Source organism: Ogataea polymorpha (genome assembly GCF_001664045.1).
Source record: "Ogataea polymorpha strain NCYC 495 leu1.1 chromosome Unknown OGAPOscaffold_6, whole genome shotgun sequence".
NCBI lineage: Eukaryota > Fungi > Ascomycota > Pichiomycetes > Pichiales > Pichiaceae > Ogataea > Ogataea polymorpha.
Genome location: NW_017264703.1, coordinates 102,912 through 118,344, shown reverse-complemented (window position 1 = coordinate 118,344; position 15,433 = coordinate 102,912). Strand labels below are relative to the sequence as shown.

The 15,433-nt window shown below is 49.0% G+C and overlaps 8 protein-coding genes across 8 annotated transcripts; 4 read left to right on the top strand and 4 right to left on the bottom strand.

Moving 5' to 3' along the window:
* Window positions 1-480: 480 nt before the first annotated feature.
* OGAPODRAFT_102056 (uncharacterized protein) lies at window positions 481-5,202 on the bottom strand (the record flags this gene model as incomplete). Its single annotated transcript, XM_018353087.1, has 1 exon — window positions 481-5,202. The coding sequence occupies one exon, from the start codon at window positions 5,200-5,202 to the stop codon at window positions 3,838-3,840; it is 1,365 nt and encodes a 454-aa protein (XP_018209097.1). The 3' UTR covers window positions 481-3,837.
* OGAPODRAFT_25070 (uncharacterized protein) lies at window positions 1,186-3,837 on the top strand (the record flags this gene model as incomplete). Its single annotated transcript, XM_018355296.1, has 1 exon — window positions 1,186-3,837. The coding sequence occupies one exon, from the start codon at window positions 1,186-1,188 to the stop codon at window positions 3,835-3,837; it is 2,652 nt and encodes an 883-aa protein (XP_018209098.1).
* Window positions 5,203-5,765: 563 nt separating the features above from the next.
* OGAPODRAFT_17074 (uncharacterized protein) lies at window positions 5,766-9,640 on the top strand. The gene has a single exon (XM_018354864.1). The coding sequence runs from the start codon at window positions 6,621-6,623 to the stop codon at window positions 9,462-9,464; it is 2,844 nt and encodes a 947-aa protein (XP_018209095.1). The 5' UTR covers window positions 5,766-6,620; the 3' UTR covers window positions 9,465-9,640.
* Window positions 5,772-6,548, top strand: OGAPODRAFT_14158 (uncharacterized protein; the record flags this gene model as incomplete). Its single annotated transcript, XM_018353410.1, has 1 exon — window positions 5,772-6,548. One exon carries the CDS (start codon window positions 5,772-5,774, stop codon window positions 6,546-6,548), a length of 777 nt encoding a protein of 258 aa, XP_018209096.1.
* Window positions 9,619-12,220, bottom strand: OGAPODRAFT_17072 (uncharacterized protein). The gene has a single exon (XM_018354863.1). It carries the CDS (start codon window positions 11,719-11,721, stop codon window positions 9,952-9,954), a length of 1,770 nt encoding a protein of 589 aa, XP_018209094.1. The 5' UTR covers window positions 11,722-12,220; the 3' UTR covers window positions 9,619-9,951.
* On the bottom strand, window positions 11,862-12,230 carry OGAPODRAFT_95201 (uncharacterized protein; the record flags this gene model as incomplete). Its single annotated transcript, XM_018357701.1, has 2 exons — window positions 11,862-12,049; window positions 12,086-12,230. The coding sequence occupies 2 exons, from the start codon at window positions 12,228-12,230 to the stop codon at window positions 11,862-11,864; spliced, it is 333 nt and encodes a 110-aa protein (XP_018209093.1).
* A 73-nt stretch (window positions 12,231-12,303) lies between these two features.
* OGAPODRAFT_89833 (uncharacterized protein) lies at window positions 12,304-15,208 on the top strand. Its single transcript, XM_018356944.1, has one exon. The coding sequence runs from the start codon at window positions 12,385-12,387 to the stop codon at window positions 14,038-14,040; it is 1,656 nt and encodes a 551-aa protein (XP_018209092.1). The 5' UTR covers window positions 12,304-12,384; the 3' UTR covers window positions 14,041-15,208.
* Window positions 12,304-15,221, bottom strand: OGAPODRAFT_102042 (uncharacterized protein; the record flags this gene model as incomplete). Its single annotated transcript, XM_018353086.1, has 1 exon — window positions 12,304-15,221. One exon carries the CDS (start codon window positions 15,219-15,221, stop codon window positions 14,088-14,090), a length of 1,134 nt encoding a protein of 377 aa, XP_018209091.1. The 3' UTR covers window positions 12,304-14,087.
* Window positions 15,222-15,433: the final 212 nt, after the last annotated feature.

Sequence of the window (15,433 nt, the reverse complement as noted above, 5' to 3'; positions counted from 1 at the left end):
CTCTCATGGAAGAATCCGAAAACCCAGGAAACGATGGAGGTTCGAATGGTTCCGAGTCAAGTGATTAAACCCCAGGAGACAGCTCTGGAAGCTCGACATTACGCTGCCACCTACGCTTTGCACCGCATTGCTTCCGACAAAAACATTCATATGGTCTTACCGACTAATCACAAGCAGCTGTGGGCAGACTTGGAAGCCGAGCGGAAGAATCTCGTCAAGCAAGACCCAGAGAAAGCCAAACGTGAATACTGTTCAGACCCCTTTAGCATGATTCTTGAGCAGCGCAAAATACAAGAAAAACGACAAAAAGAGCAAGAAGCAAAGAAACAAGCAGAGCTGAAAAATAAGAAGCCAGTCATTTCCATCGGAGTCAGTAAACCTAAGTCTCCGGTTTCTAGAACGGAGAAATATGTTTCTGAACAGATGAGGTTTCCTCGAAAAGTATGGGACAGCACTGTTTTTATTGATTTAAAACCAGAAGTCAGAGCCTTGGTTGAAGACTGTATCCGACACCACATCGAATGGTCGGAAGAGAATATAGAGGGTGAAAGGTTTAACGTTGATGCTGGAGCGTTGGAAGCACTAGGGTTCAGGAAAATGCATGTTGAAGAATCTCTGAAGTATACGAGTACTTTCACCGACGCTTTGGAGTGGCTCATATTTCACATTCCTGAAGACGATCTTCCGCCTCTTTTTGTGAAGGACAGTAAAGACTCGAACGTGGAGCTGACTATTAGTAAAGACTTCAAAAAAGAGAATCTTGTCAAAAGACTCCGAGAGGGAGGATTCAGCGTGAACCAAATAGAAACTGCCATTAGCGCCTGTGGATACGACGAGATTCTTTTGGGGGTCTATTTGACGTCGACGCTTATCGACTTTGAGACCGACGCTCAGGAACCGGACTCTGCGGAAATTTGGCAGGAGGAACTCGACGGACTCGTCGCAATATATGGAGACGACAATATCAAGCTGCCCAAGAAGAATATTGCCGAAATTTCGCTGCGTCCAGAGGGCATGGACGAAGGTTTACTCGCGCTAAAGGTGTACAAAAGCCCCAATTATCCCCAAACACTCCCCGGCCTCCATTTGGTGGTGAAAAACAGCTCCTACAAGCTAGCCAACTACATTAAGATTTCCATCATTACAGAGCTCTTATTCCACATCGTAGAAAACAACGTTTTGGGCATGCCGATCATCTTCAATTGCATTGAGTGGTTGGAGAAGAACATTCTTCGGATCGTGGAAAATCCTGGTCCTCTGGTGAAAACTAGCGTCAAAAGAGAGCGCAAGGCAGCCGAAAGCACTTCGTCTTTGAAGACCACCAAGAGACAGCGCGCAAAGGCATCTAGAGACCTGGATCGTCTTTCCTTTGACTACGCAACCAGAATTCAATTATGCGAGTATAAAGAGATGGTCAGACAGCGGTCCAAGCTGCCTGCATGGCATAAAAAAGAGCAGCTTGTTTCTGTCATCAATAGCAACCGTGCCTGCCTCATCACAGGTGAAACTGGTTCAGGTAAATCCACGCAAATTGTGCAATTTATCCTGGACCAGCTCAATAGCCAAAACGACTTTTCCACCAACATAATCTGCACTCAGCCGAGAAGAATTTCAACCATTGGGCTCGCAGATAGGGTATCCGAGGAACGTGTCAGCACATGTGGCAGCGAGGTCGGATACATAATCAGAGGAGAAAATAAAACATGCAAAGATACTCGAATCACATTTGTCACAACGGGAGTTCTCTTGAGAATGATCCAAGGAATTGTTAGCAACAAGGACGCAAGCAATACGATCTTCGAAAACCTGGGCTACATCTTTGTTGACGAGGTGCACGAGCGTTCTGTCGACGGAGACTTTCTTCTGATCATCCTGAAGAAAATCCTCAAAATGTATCCAAAACTCAAGGTGGTGCTCATGTCTGCCACCATTGACATATCGGTATTTGACAAGTACTTTGGGTCTGGAGTTTCTCACGTCCACATTGAAGGCAGGACGTTTCCTATTCAGGATTATTATCTGGACGATATCCTTGATGATTTGCAGTTTACAGTGACAATGAGGAACGGAGACCAAATTCAGCCAAAGGCGGACTCTAAATATTTTGAGCTGGGGAATATTAATTACGACCTGATTGCCGCCTTGGTGGAGAAAGTTGACGCCGATTTGCGTGCGCAGTCAAACAGCGGGTCTATACTGATATTCTTGCCAGGAGTGATGGAAATTAGCAAATGTTTGGCAAAAATAAACGGTCCTTTCTGGACTCTGCCTTTGCACTCTGCCTTGAGCTCCAAAGACCAGAAACGGATTTTCAGATCCCCTCCTCAAGGAAAAAGAAAGGTGGTGGCCTCCACAAACGTCGCAGAGACGTCGATCACGATTCCTGATGCTGTGGTGGTGATTGACACGGGAAGAGTGAAAAGTATCCATTTTGACTCGGCTTCCAATTCGACGAAACTAGTCGAATCCTGGGCTTCGCAAGCAGAATGTGGACAAAGACGAGGAAGAGCAGGACGTATCCAGAATGGGCTCTGCTACAAGCTCTTCACCAAGGAAACAGAGACGAAGACTATGCGCAAATACCCTATTCCTGAAATCAAGCGCACAAGACTGGAGAATTTGTACCTGGTGGTCAAGTCCATGGGCATCAAAAATGTGCACGAATTTTTGAAAATGGGTCTGGACCCGCCAGACGTGGAAAATGTCGAGAGCTCGAAACAGTTGCTGACAGAAATGGGGGCGTTGCACAACGATAACTTGACAAAGTTGGGATCATATTTATCAACATTGCCAACAGACCTCAAGTCTGGAAAATTGCTTCTCTTCGGCGTTCTGTTCAAGTGTCTGGATAGTTGTCTCACTCTTGCGGCCATTGGAGTCACAGGAAACCCGTTCATGGTAAGAATGGAGAACAGCGACGAGGTGAAAAAAGTCCAGAACAAGTTCTCTAAGGGCTATGGAGACTTCATTGCCATTCTGAACGCTTTCAACGAGTACCAGAATCTGGAGCCGAAAATTCAACGCCGCTGGCTGGAAGAGAACTATCTGTCATATTTGACGATGAACGAGATTCAGTCGACGAGAACGCAGTACATTTCTGCTTTACAAGATCTTGGCTTCATCCCAATGGACTATCCTAAATCCCAGTCCTCGTCGATTCTTAACAAAAACTCGGGTAACTATCAGATACTCTGCTCATTGGTATGCTCCTCGTCCTACCCTCAAATTGCCAGAGTGCAATATCCGGATCCCAAATACATGGCAAGTGTTGCTGGATCGATTTCTATAGACCCCGACGCAAAGAGCATCAAATTCTGGATCAGGAACGAAAAATATATCAAGAACCATGACGACCAGCTTCCTGCTACCAGAGCATTTTTGCACCCCTCGTCAACGCTGTTTAATGTCAAAACCCCAGCTGGATCGGGTGGAGAACCGCTTGTGGAGGATGAGAACGGTAATGTTATCTTCACACCTACAAAGTCCAATAACTTGACGTCCCATTTTCTCACGTACGGAGCATCGCACACCACAACCAAGCTGTATATCAGAGATGTGACTCCTGTTTCCATTCTAGCCGTTCTGCTATTTGGTGGCTCTATATCGTACGATCTGAGTACCGTCTCGTCCGGCAAGCCTTCTCCAGGTATCGTGATGGGACAATGGCTGCCTATAAGAACATGGTGCAAAAATGCTGTCTTAATCACGAAATTGAGACACCTGCTTGACGAGGCCCTAAATGAACGGTTCCGGCAACCGCATTATGACCAAATTAATGAGTTCAGCGACGAGGTGCTGAGAACTGTGGAAAAAATCATCACAATGGAACTGAAATGATCACTCGTTGATTTTATAGGTGTTGATGCCGCAATCTTTTAAAACGCCCTGTTTCACCCAAAATAACAGTCCCTCGCTGACCAGCTTTAGCGACATTTGGAGTTTCATGCAAATTATAGCAAGTTTCACCTCACTGCCCTTTGGAATATCTAGAAAGGAATATAGAATAGAAGCCTTATCGGCAGAAACCTTGAAATTTCTCACCTGGTTGCCAATCTCGACATCAATATCCACGTATGTGAGAGACGGGAAAATGGTGAGTTTGCGTCCTTTCTTCTTCCTTTTGAATTCTTCCTCGTAGTTTTGCAAATTAGTTTGTATCTCATCAGGAAGTTTGAACTTCTCTTCTGGCAACTCCGGCCAGTACATATGCGAAATTATGGATGCGTGAACTTTATCTGAATTGATAAGCTTGTCCAACTTGCGGCTCTGAATGATGTCTTTCATCATAACGTCCAAAGACCCAAACTCTGAGTTGCCAAATCTCGACTTTAGCAGCTGAAGCTTACCGTAGACTTCCCGAACATCATAGTTTGTGATGCGAAGTAGTTGTTCGGAAAACACTTTAGTTAGCTCACTCATGAACACATCTTTTGAGTCGAAAATTGATAATAGTGACTCCACCACATCTTCCACCACTCCTTTACGGAAGTCAGGTAGAGCATCTACGGGATCAGGCGTCCAGTCCAGATCCCGCTCCATTTCCTGTGTGAGATGTTTCTTTTTGTCTGACTGACGAAGCTCAATAGCAAGCTCAATCAGTTTATTGTCGGTTGACGTATCGAGTAGCGCAAACACAATACGCTCAATTGTGTCTTCTCTATCTCTAAGATATGCTCTAATAGGTCTGCACACTTTGTCCAACAAGACTCCTCGATGATCGATTATCAGAAACGAGCGAATGGTTGAAATATAGCACTTGATGATGTCGATGGTATTCACACCCGCATGGAGTAACCTCTTTCTTGATAAATGGATGAAGGTGTTCACCAGTTGAGCATTTTGTTCCGGAGTTGACATGCATGCGCGCAGTTCCTCAAGAGCAAAGGTGGAATCCGGATAATCGACCACTATGTCAAAGCTCTCTCCAACTCTGAGCTTAACCAGCTCATTCTTGACTAAAACATCTAGGGATGAGAGATTGCAAGACGGAAGAATATCTCCAAGTTTTGGAACAAGAATTTGGTGGGTCCATTTCGAGAGATCCTGGAGCACAGGTCTATTCCAGACCCTTGAACATTTGGTCTGCACGTGCAACTTTATCCGGTCTTTGAATAATTCTATCACCAATTGAGTCAATTCATCGCCAAGTTCTATCTGAATGAGTATCTGCGCTGTTTCGACCAGCTGTTGGTGGGATATCATGCCTGGATCTGAAAAGAGTCCGGTGTCGTACCATTCTCGAAGATTCGCAAAAACGACGGGATCCAACGCCGTGGCCTGAAAAATAGCATTGATACAGCGCGTCACTAGTCTGACATGGTCGGCAATCAGGTTTGTGACCGACGCAAAGTACATTGTTTTTTGTCTCACATTGATAATCCACTCGAATAAGCCAGAGACGTTACGTATCGTTTGGGACGACTCGGCAATGGATTGGACAAGTTGTCTTCCTTGCTTGTTCAGATGAAATCTCAATAATCTCAGAAGCCCGTCAAATAAGATCTCGTTGCCGGTACCGATGTTACGGAGTGAGTTGCGTACCCTCAGCGGTGGTTCCTTCAGATCAGCATTTTGCGCGTCCAGCACTTCTGCAATCCAGTCCAAAATCTGAGAGCTGTTCGATGATGGATCCTCTTGTTCTAGAGACGACGAATTTGCAGACGGCAAGGCAAAGACCTCCAAAAAGTTCTGCGCGTTCAAGGACAATTGCATTAAAAAGACACTAAATAAACAAAAAAAAAAATACAAATAATATATATAGTCGGATCAACATGTCTGTCAGACCCGCTACAGTCAAGAAGTTTTTGGAGGTTACAGGAACCGACTCAGAGGAGGTTGCTGTTTTCTTCCTACAGAGAAATCAACAAAAGCTTACGCATGCCATCAACGACTTCTTTGTGAACCCGCAACTGGCAAAGAACATCAAGAAAGAAAAGGTGACAGTCAGGATCGACCCTAAGGTAAAGGAGATTTTTGATCAATATAAAGAGCCATTGCCAGACCCTCTGGGAAAGTCCTACATTGGCATTGACGGCACCGTGCGGTATATCTCCGATTTGGGATATGAGCCGGAAGACATAGCCATGCTCGCGCTGGCGGAGTTTCTGGAGTGCCCGTCTGTTGGAGTGTTTAAAGAAGATCCCTTTGTGACGAACTGGTCGAGAGTCAAATGCAACACCATTGAAAAAATGAGCGACTACGTGAGAAATGAATTGGCAGTCAAACTGTCAGAGGATGAAGAGTACTTCAAAAAGGTTTATCAATTCACCTACAAATTTATTCTCGAGAAAAATGAACGCAATGTGCCAACAGAAACCGCGGTAGAGTACTGGCATCTCATGTTGCCAGAAGCCTATAAAGCAGAGCTGGAAACGTTTGTCAGGTTTCTTGAAGAAACAAACCGCAAAAGCATCACCAAAGATCAGTGGAACATGCTGTATCCGTTTCTCAAAACATACCACGAGGACAACAAGCTTTCAAACTACGACGAATCGCAGTCGTGGCCCGTGCTTATGGACTCGTTCCACGATTGGCTCCTGGACTCCTGATCTACCTTTTGGTGCAAGGGTGCTCGCTAGATGAGAAAAAAAATTTAAGAAAAATATTGATCAGATTCAAATATGGTGAAATCGTACCAGCGTTACGAGCAAGCCGGTTGGATGGGCGTTATTGCCTCGCAGTCCAACACTGTGTTTATTGGTAACAACGATTCACGGAAATCTGTTGGTCAGGTCATCACGGGCGGCTTGGAAGACATTCTCGTCTGGGATATCAAAACCGGGGAGCTCATCAAAAGGCTACGAGACGGCGCTAATCCGGGAGCACTGGACTCGTCGACACAATCAGCCCCGGCACATGTGGTTAGACTTGAGCACGAGCCGCGCTCAAACATCTTGGCTGCCGGCTATAGCGACGGTACCATCAAAGTTTGGGATCTAACCTCGAGCTCGGTAATAATCAATTTCTCGGGCCACAAGTCTGCCGTCTCGATGCTGCGATTCGACCGTTCGGGAACACGTCTTTTCTCTGGATCTAAAGACACTGCGATTATTGTGTGGGACCTGGTTGGAGAAACGGGTCTTTTCAAGCTGAAAGGACATAAGGATCAAATCACTGGGTTCAGTCTTTTGTATGAGCCAGAAAATACTAATATCGACGAAATGGAAGACTGGCTTATTAGTACCTCCAAGGATGGTTTAATAAAGCTTTGGGATCTAAAGTCACAGCAATGTATAGAGACCCATGTGGCGCACACCGGCGAATGCTGGGCTTTGGGACTCAACACCACCAAAGAGCTTTGCATCACAGCAGGCATGGACACGCAATTAAAGGTTTGGAAGATCGATCTATCTAAAGAGGACAAGAAACTTATCGAACAGGGGATATACGATAAGCAAAGTAAGAGCAGATGCACAGAAATTGGGTTTACGGTCACCAACCAAGGCGAATTTTTCTTTGCCTCCAATACCGACAGAACGGTTGAATTTTTCCGTTTCAGGCAGGAAAAAGAGATCAGCAGAGCCTCGGCCAGAAGACAGGCTAGACTGCAGGAGAAAGGTATGAGTCCCGAGGAGATCGAGCGCGCATTGGACGATGCCAAGGTCAACATGTTGATTGCTCCTTTTACGACGCTTCACACAGAAAAGTCTAAAGTTCGCTCCACTACGTGGGCCCTCACCAGCAGCAGAAAACTCGATGTGGTGGTGACACTGACAAATAATGCCGTTGTCTATTACAATATCCCTATTCCGGAGGCAGTGCGCAAACACAATCCAGTGGACAAAATAAGTGAAGCAAAATACTCTTTGTACAACCTGGGACACAGGCAAGATATCAGAGCTGTCGACATTTCGGACGACGACAAGCTGCTGGTCACCGGTTCGAACAACGAGCTCAAAGTGTGGAATATCAAGACCAAGTCCTGTATTAGAACATTCGAAAAAATTGGCTATGTTTTGTCGACTTGCTTTCTTCCAGGAGGAGCTCTGGTGGTGATAGGAACAAAAGAGGGTGCTTTAAGGCTTCTGGATCTCGCCACCTCGACGGTTCTCCATTCGCTGGAAGACGTTCACGACAGCAAGGCTGTGTGGTCGATCGACCTCACTCCGGACGGAAAGACGATCATTACCGGCTCTGCCGATCAAACGGTCAAATTCTGGGAGATCCAGGTGGAGAAAGAGCTTGTTCCGGGAACTGCCAACAAGTACGTCAACCGCTTACAGCTGAATCACACTAGAACGTTGGAGGTGAGCGACGATGTGCTTAGTGTTAAGGTTTCTCCAGATTCCAAATACCTGGCTGTTGCTCTGCTGGATAACACCGTCAAGATCTTCTTCTTCGACACGCTCAAGTTTTTCCTCAGCTTGTACGGACACAAGCTTCCTGTGCTTTCGATTGATATCTCGTTTGACTCGAAATTGATAATCACGTCTTCCGCAGATAAAAACATAAGGATTTGGGGACTGGACTTTGGAGACTGTCACAAGTCGGTTTTCGGGCATCAAGATGCAATCATGAAAGTCAAGTTTGTACCAGAATCCAAAAACTTTTTCAGTTGCTCCAAGGACGGAATGGTGAAGTACTGGGACGGCATCAAATTTGAAAATATCCAAAAGTTGGCTGCGCACCACTCTGAGGTTTGGAACCTTGCCGTCAGTAACTCTGGTGAGTTCATGGTGTCTGTGTCCCACGATCACAGTATCAGAATATGGGAAGAGACTGACGATCAAGTCTTCCTTGAGGAAGAGCGGGAAAAGGAGATGGACGAGCAGTATGAGGGAGAGCTGCTTGATTCCTTGGAAGGTGACAAGGCGGTGGACCAGGACGAAGACGAGGTGGGTCGGGTGTCCAAACAGACGATGGAGACGCTCAAGGCCGGTGAGAAACTGATGGAGGCTTTAGATCTTGCTACCAAGGAGCTGGAAGAGACCCAGCAGTACAAGCGGGAACTACAGGCTTTCAAACTCAAGAGGTCGGCCAAACAGCCTGTTCAGCCGACGCGGAACCCTATACTGCAGGCATTGAACTTGTTGCCGGAACAGTACGTTTTGGACGTTCTCACCAAGATCAAGCCATCGCAGCTTGACGACGCCCTGATTGTGCTGCCATTCTCGTACACGGTGAAGCTGCTACGTTTTATTCGAGTTTGGACAGCTGGCGACAACTTCAACAAGAACCTGACCTCGATCTCGGTCATCTGCCGCACGCTCTTCTTCGTAATCCGGTCCAACTCGATGGAGCTGGTGAGCCAAAAGGACGAAGAGCTGCGCAAGGAGCTGGATGACCTACGCAAGGAGCTGAGAAAGATGCTCAGACAGACCAACATGGAGGTCGGCTACAACATCAGCGGTCTGAATTTCCTGAAAACGCAGTGGAGCAATCACCACAGTTTCAATTTTGCTGACGGAAAAACATGGGAGGAGGAGGGTAAATCGAGAAAAAGAGTTTACACTACCTTGGCCTAAAAAGAAAAAGCACACCACCATAGAATTTAAAAGATCTCCTGACCGTTACTAAATGTGGCAACAGATAAGAAGTGGGGCCACGCCTCAGTAAAACGATGACTGCCGCCCTTCTAGGACCAGGGTATAAATAGCATGTAACCAGAAGGTTGTAATTGTACAATTTAATTAACTCTAACAATCTATCATGGCAGTGACTCCAATGAAATTCTTTGCCGGTGTGTCTGTGGCGGCAGTTCCCGTTGTTACCATAGCATACTTCGCCAGACCAACCTTCTCCAATGCCATCAAGTCGAAGCTTGACCAGGAAAGAGTGGAGCTCAAGAAGCAGCACGAGTATAAGACCGACTTCTACCAGCCAAACGAGAAACAGGACAGGCTTCTGGTGAATTATTTGAAACGCACAGATAAGAAAGCCGGTGCGTACACGCCGGACCTCCCACACGTCTGATGCGAACGACATATTCAACTATAATGAATGATGAAACTATTATATTAAATTCGGACCGTTGTAGACTCCGCTGCCAAATGGATTGTAGCCCGTCTGGTTTTGTGCAAATGGATTGTAACCCGTTTGCTGCTGACTCATTCCTGTCATCTGGGCTTTGTGCTGTGCAGCGGCCTGTTGTAGCTGGAACACTGCCTGTTGATGTGCCTGTTGCTGACTGGACTCCTGCTTGGTTTCGGGGAACACAGGCACGGTTGGCAAATTCTCTAGTCCGCCTGCCGTTGGCTGCCTTTGCACCGGCAGCGCACTCACAGAACCCGATCTGAAGGGATTCGTGCCTGTACCAGCGGCCTCCAGCTTGGCGAATGGGTTGTTGCTGGAACTGGACCGCTCAAGAGCAAACGGATTGGTGGACTGTCTCTTGAGGTTTCCTCTGAGGGAGGACGTTGTCTGCCTCTGAATCGGTGGCTGCGGACTATAGCCACCAAACCCTGTTCCTGTGAACGATGATGTCAGCTGTGGGTAGACGTTCTGCTCTGCAGGAGGTGGAAGCGCATCGAAAGTTGAGCTCCGCTGCAAAGTGGCTGTCTGCTGTGGCTGGAAAGGCTGGAAAGTCGACGTTTGCTGGAGCGGCTGCGTCTGCGACATGTGGATTTGTTGTACAGGCTGCGACTCTGGGATTTGTTGCAGTGGCAGTGTCGTCTGAAAGTTCTGCTGTGAAACAAATTGCGGCTGTCCCGAGAAGTTGCCATTGACGGGTTGATTGCTGAAGCCTGTGGCCATCTGAGTAAATCCGGCAAACGGATTATATCCCGTCTGCTGGAACACCAGGCCATCGCTGGGCGACGACTGCGTTGCAGCCTGAGGCGGAGGCACGGTCTGCTGCTGCTCCTTGGGCTCGTCGCGTTTCCCGCTTTTCTTGCTCTCTTTTTCCGCCAGATACTGTCTTCGGTTGATGTCGAAGTTTGGATCGTGCAGATACTCGTCCAACGAGTCGGTGAGTCCCGTCTGCGCGTGCCTGATCACCGGCACGTGCAGCTTGGTCACGTGCTCCAGATGTTTGGCGACCCGCAGAAAGGCCACCACCTGTTCGGTTTCCTTGGTGAAATGTTTATAGATCTCAAAGGCTCGCTCGGCATCATACTTGCTGAGCTCGAAAAAGTGTTCTAAGATGTTAACCACACCCTCGTTCAGGGCCTGGTACAACGACAGCAGGTCGTTGACGAGCATTCTGAAGCTGAGAATGATAACGTCGTTGTTGACCTCGGCCTCCGCGAATCGGCAGCGTACTAGTGCGTCCACCTGTTTCTGGACGCTCTCGACCTCTCGAAGAAGCCCCTTATCGACGCTCAGCGACCGCAGACGGGAACCGGTGTCCTTTGTCGACCAAGAGCTCACGGGCTTCTTCATTTCCCGAATATAGTCGTGTTTCACGTTCGCGTACTCCTTGGCACGTGTGGTAAGGTACTTTGAGTAGTTCTTGAGTGTTTTCAGGTCGCCGCCGTTGGAGATGAAGGTGCCGGACTTGGCGATGTTGCGACATTCGAGCATATGCGGATTTTTGGCAAGATACGAGATCGTCACGTCCTCCTCACCTTCGCGAATCATGATGTGGGCCACGATCAGTGCCTTGTACACAATGGACCAGGCTGTGTCGTCTAAGCGAACGGCTAAAGAGCGCATGATGACCCGGAACTTCTCCGATTTCTCGCCGCCTGCCGTGGCCATCAGTATGGGCTCAATGTACTTGGGCTTTGGGGGCGCCAGCTTGATTTTCGTGGCCCCCTTGACTATCTTTTCGTACGTGGTCATGCGACGGAATAAGTTTCCGGGTGGTGAATAGAAAACAATATTTTCTGGTTATGTGCCCCAGATAAGCAGGTGAAATATTATGAGCCCTACCAGCTCAGGGGGACGAAGTGGGGGATGCAGAACCGCAAAGGCCGTGGCGCTCAGGTGTGTGCCAGTCGCGGCGCGCTGGGCCAATACGGCCGTTGGTGGTAGGTGTTCTGACTGTCGGTTGTGGGGCTATCTATCTGCTCCTGCTCCTCTGTGCCGGACTGGCTGCCCATGTGCTCTACCATGCGCTCGCGCCGGGACAGCTCACGACTGGCGTTCATCATCAGATTCACCGTTCTCTCTAACCGTTAGCTTGCTGGCTCCCAAATCCACTTACCATGCAATTCGGACGTGATTCTGCGCAGCTGGACCTTTTTAGAGCATGCCGCTGGCGTCCTGTCCGGTGTTAGCAATCCCTCGCATATACTCCAGCCGGCGCCTGCCGCATCCAGCTCGTCTCTGCCTCTTTTCCTATCAGCCATACGCGTAAATAAAATAATAATTATTCTGGTGCAAAGTGTACCCATCTATGCTTTTTTGCTAATGACCAGACCAAGCACACAAGCCCTTCTCGACGAGGATATTTCTCTGGAGCAAACGCTCACCTCTGAGCTGAGAGCTGACCCTGACCAAGACATGAGCGACCTGTACAACCCTATCAGGTCGACCGGCTACATCGTGGTGCTCACGCTAATTGTGGGGGCCCTGCAGCTTGCTTGGTCCACGGAGTTCAGCGAGGCCACGCCGTTTCTGCTGTCGCTGGGTGTCTCCAAACATGCGCTTGCCCTCATATGGCTGGCCGGCCCGCTCTCGGGCACTTTTGGCCAGCCTATTGTCGGATTGCTGAGCGACAAGTGCAACCTCGACTGGGGCAGAAGAAGACCGTTTATCATCGGAGGCTGTGTGGCCACGGTGCTGTCGCTGCTGTATCTGTCGCATTCCGCCAACATTGTGGGCTGGTTTCTGCCTAATCGAGACCAAGACACCGTCAACCGGTACACGGTGCCCTTTGCTGCGGCTGGCATCTATATTCTGGACTTCTCCATCGCCGTCATCCAGGCCTCGTGCCGCGCGCTGATCGTCGACGTGGTTCCCAGTGTTCAGCAGCAAATAGCCAACGCGTGGGCCGCGCGCATGATTGGTGCCTTCAACATCGTTGGGTTCTGGATTGGCACCTGGGACCTGGCCGCGCTGTTTCCCTGGCTCGGGAGCTCGCAATTCAAGGTTTTGAGCTGGCTCGTGGCCACCATCATGCTTGTTCTTACGGCGTTCTCCTGCTGGGCGATCAAGGAGCGCAGCCCACGCTACGACCTCGCTATCCGCATGGAACGCAAAAAACAGGAAAAGCGACTCAAGGACATGGGCATCGACGAGGAAAACGCCACGGTGCTCACGGTGGTGAAGTCGTTCTTCTGGCAGGTGCTGCGGTCGATTGCACGGCTGCCGCGCCAGGTCAAGATCGTGTGCTACGCAGAGTTCTTCGCCTGGATTGGCTACTTCCCGATGCTCTTCTACACGTCAACCTACGTGGGGGAACTTTATTTGTACGAGAACGGCTACAATAACCCGCTTAACCTGCCGGCAGACGAGCGCCAGCGGCTGCTGGACGAAGGTGTGCGGCGCGGAACAGCAGCGCTGCTCGCCCACGCAGTCGTGACGCTCGCGGTCGACCTGCTATTGCCGTACCTCGTCGACAGGTTTAGGGATAGCGAGTGGATCAACATGCGTCGGTTGTGGATCTACTCTCACGTGGTGTTCATTGTGGCCACCCTTTCGACGTTTTTCATCGCCACCTCCGTCCAGGCCATCGTGCTATTTGCGTTTTTGGGGATCCCGTGGGGGTGTGCCGTGTGGATCCCGTTTGCCTTGATCAGCGAGGAGATTTCGCGCATCAAGGACATCAAGGCTGTCCAGATCTATGACCAGTACAGAAAACAGAGCGTGCCGTCGTCCGCCGAGTCTGAAAACACGCTTGTCACGCCAGAAACAAGCTTCTATCTGTCAAAAGTCATGGTTGCAAAATACGATCATGTCGTCTACGACTCGGGCATTTTGCTAGCAATCCACAACGTCTTTGTTTCAGCCCCGCAGATGCTTTCGTCGCTGGGCTCGTCGTTCCTGTTCAAGCTACTTCAGAACAGCGACAAGGACTCGTTTGACGACTCATTGGGCTGGATTTTCCGCGTTGGCGGCATCGTTGGCATCGGCGCGTTAGTTCTTAGCATCCAGGTGAAAACCAACGCCGAGCTCTACAAGGAGGACAAGGCCGAAGCGCTCACGATGCCCGAGTAACAAAAATTCAACTTAAAAAAATGCATTTATTTTCATTTTTTAGCTCCCTAAAACGAGTACTCTCCGAGCTCGTACACGTAGCCCAAACACAGCTTCACGTGCTCCGCTATGTGCAGCATGCTCAGCTTGTCGATTGTGTCGGCCGTCGTGTGCACGTACGGGTTCCAATACTCGCGCTGGGCTTCTGCTACCATTCCTGCTGGGAACCCGTTCATGTGGGCACTGTAATGGTCGGAACAGGGATAGTCGCACGCGCTCTCAAAAACAGGGATTCGGCAGTACGTCTCAATCACCTGCCGTAAAAATTCGTTCAGATACGGCGACGTGTAGTCCGCGATGAGTCCAAAGTGTTCCGGCCGTCCTTTGCGAAGCGATTTTGCAACGTAGCCCGTCATGTCCTGCTGGAGCATGGCGACCACTTTTTTGTGCAGAAAATACGCGTTGAAAATGTCAAGCGAGCCAAGCATGCCGCCCTCCTCCGCTGCGTAAAAGTGAAACTCGATGTGGTTGGGGAAAGAAAGCCCGTGCTCCGTCACGATCCGCAGCGTTTCCAGCAGCGTCACCACACCAGAACCATCGTCGTCTGCGCCCGGAGCACGCAAAAACGAAGGTAGCACCAAATTCATGGAGTCGATGTGTGCTCCAAGAACAATGGTCGGGGTTTCGACAGAGTTGTTGGTGCCCGTTATCCGCAAAATGTACGACGATTGCGGAAATTTCTCGTGGTTGACCACCGTCAGGTTGTAGTTATCGCTGCCAAGCGCATAGTCTAACAGCTTGTTGTAAACCCATATAGAGGAGTCCAGGTATTTTTCAGACTTATAGTACCGTGACTTGAACGAGCTCAGCTCTTCCAATGTACCCTGGATCTTTGAAGGATCGATGTCGGCGAGAAGCGAGTTCACCTCTTTCTCGTGGAACTCGGACGCATTAGGGTAATTGTACACAATAGCTGGCTTTTCCAGAGTAACCCTGACTGATTGTCCTTCTCTCATTGGCTCCAGCAACGTGGGGTAGCTCGCTGTGAGGTCCAGAAATCGGGTGTTTTGCTGCTTCAGCCGCCACAGCTGGGCCTCCGTCACCTTTGTCAGTTCATTGGGTTGCAGAGAAATTAAATGGTATTGCTGGCCAAATAGCGGCAACGCTGCTGCCAATCCTACAAAAAGAAGCCCAAAAATCATATAGCAATTTTATTTATTTTACAGTATTTTTTAATTTCTATGTACATTGAAATATTGGCACAGCGTAGCATGGCGGTTTTCAATCTGCTCGTTGGCTTCGAACCGCGTCCCGCACTGGTTGATCTCAGATTTGGGCAGCAGGATCGTGGACGGATCCACGTCGTCCGCCAGCCTGCGCGGAGTATCGCTGCCGCTACCAACGGAGATATTCG

Coding starts and splice junctions, on each gene's coding strand:
- OGAPODRAFT_17074 (XM_018354864.1), top strand. CDS start 6,621: ATGGTGAAATCGTACCAGCGTTACGAGCAAGCCGGTTGGATGGGCGTT.
- OGAPODRAFT_17072 (XM_018354863.1), bottom strand. CDS start 11,721: ATGACCACGTACGAAAAGATAGTCAAGGGGGCCACGAAAATCAAGCTG.
- OGAPODRAFT_89833 (XM_018356944.1), top strand. CDS start 12,385: ATGAGCGACCTGTACAACCCTATCAGGTCGACCGGCTACATCGTGGTG.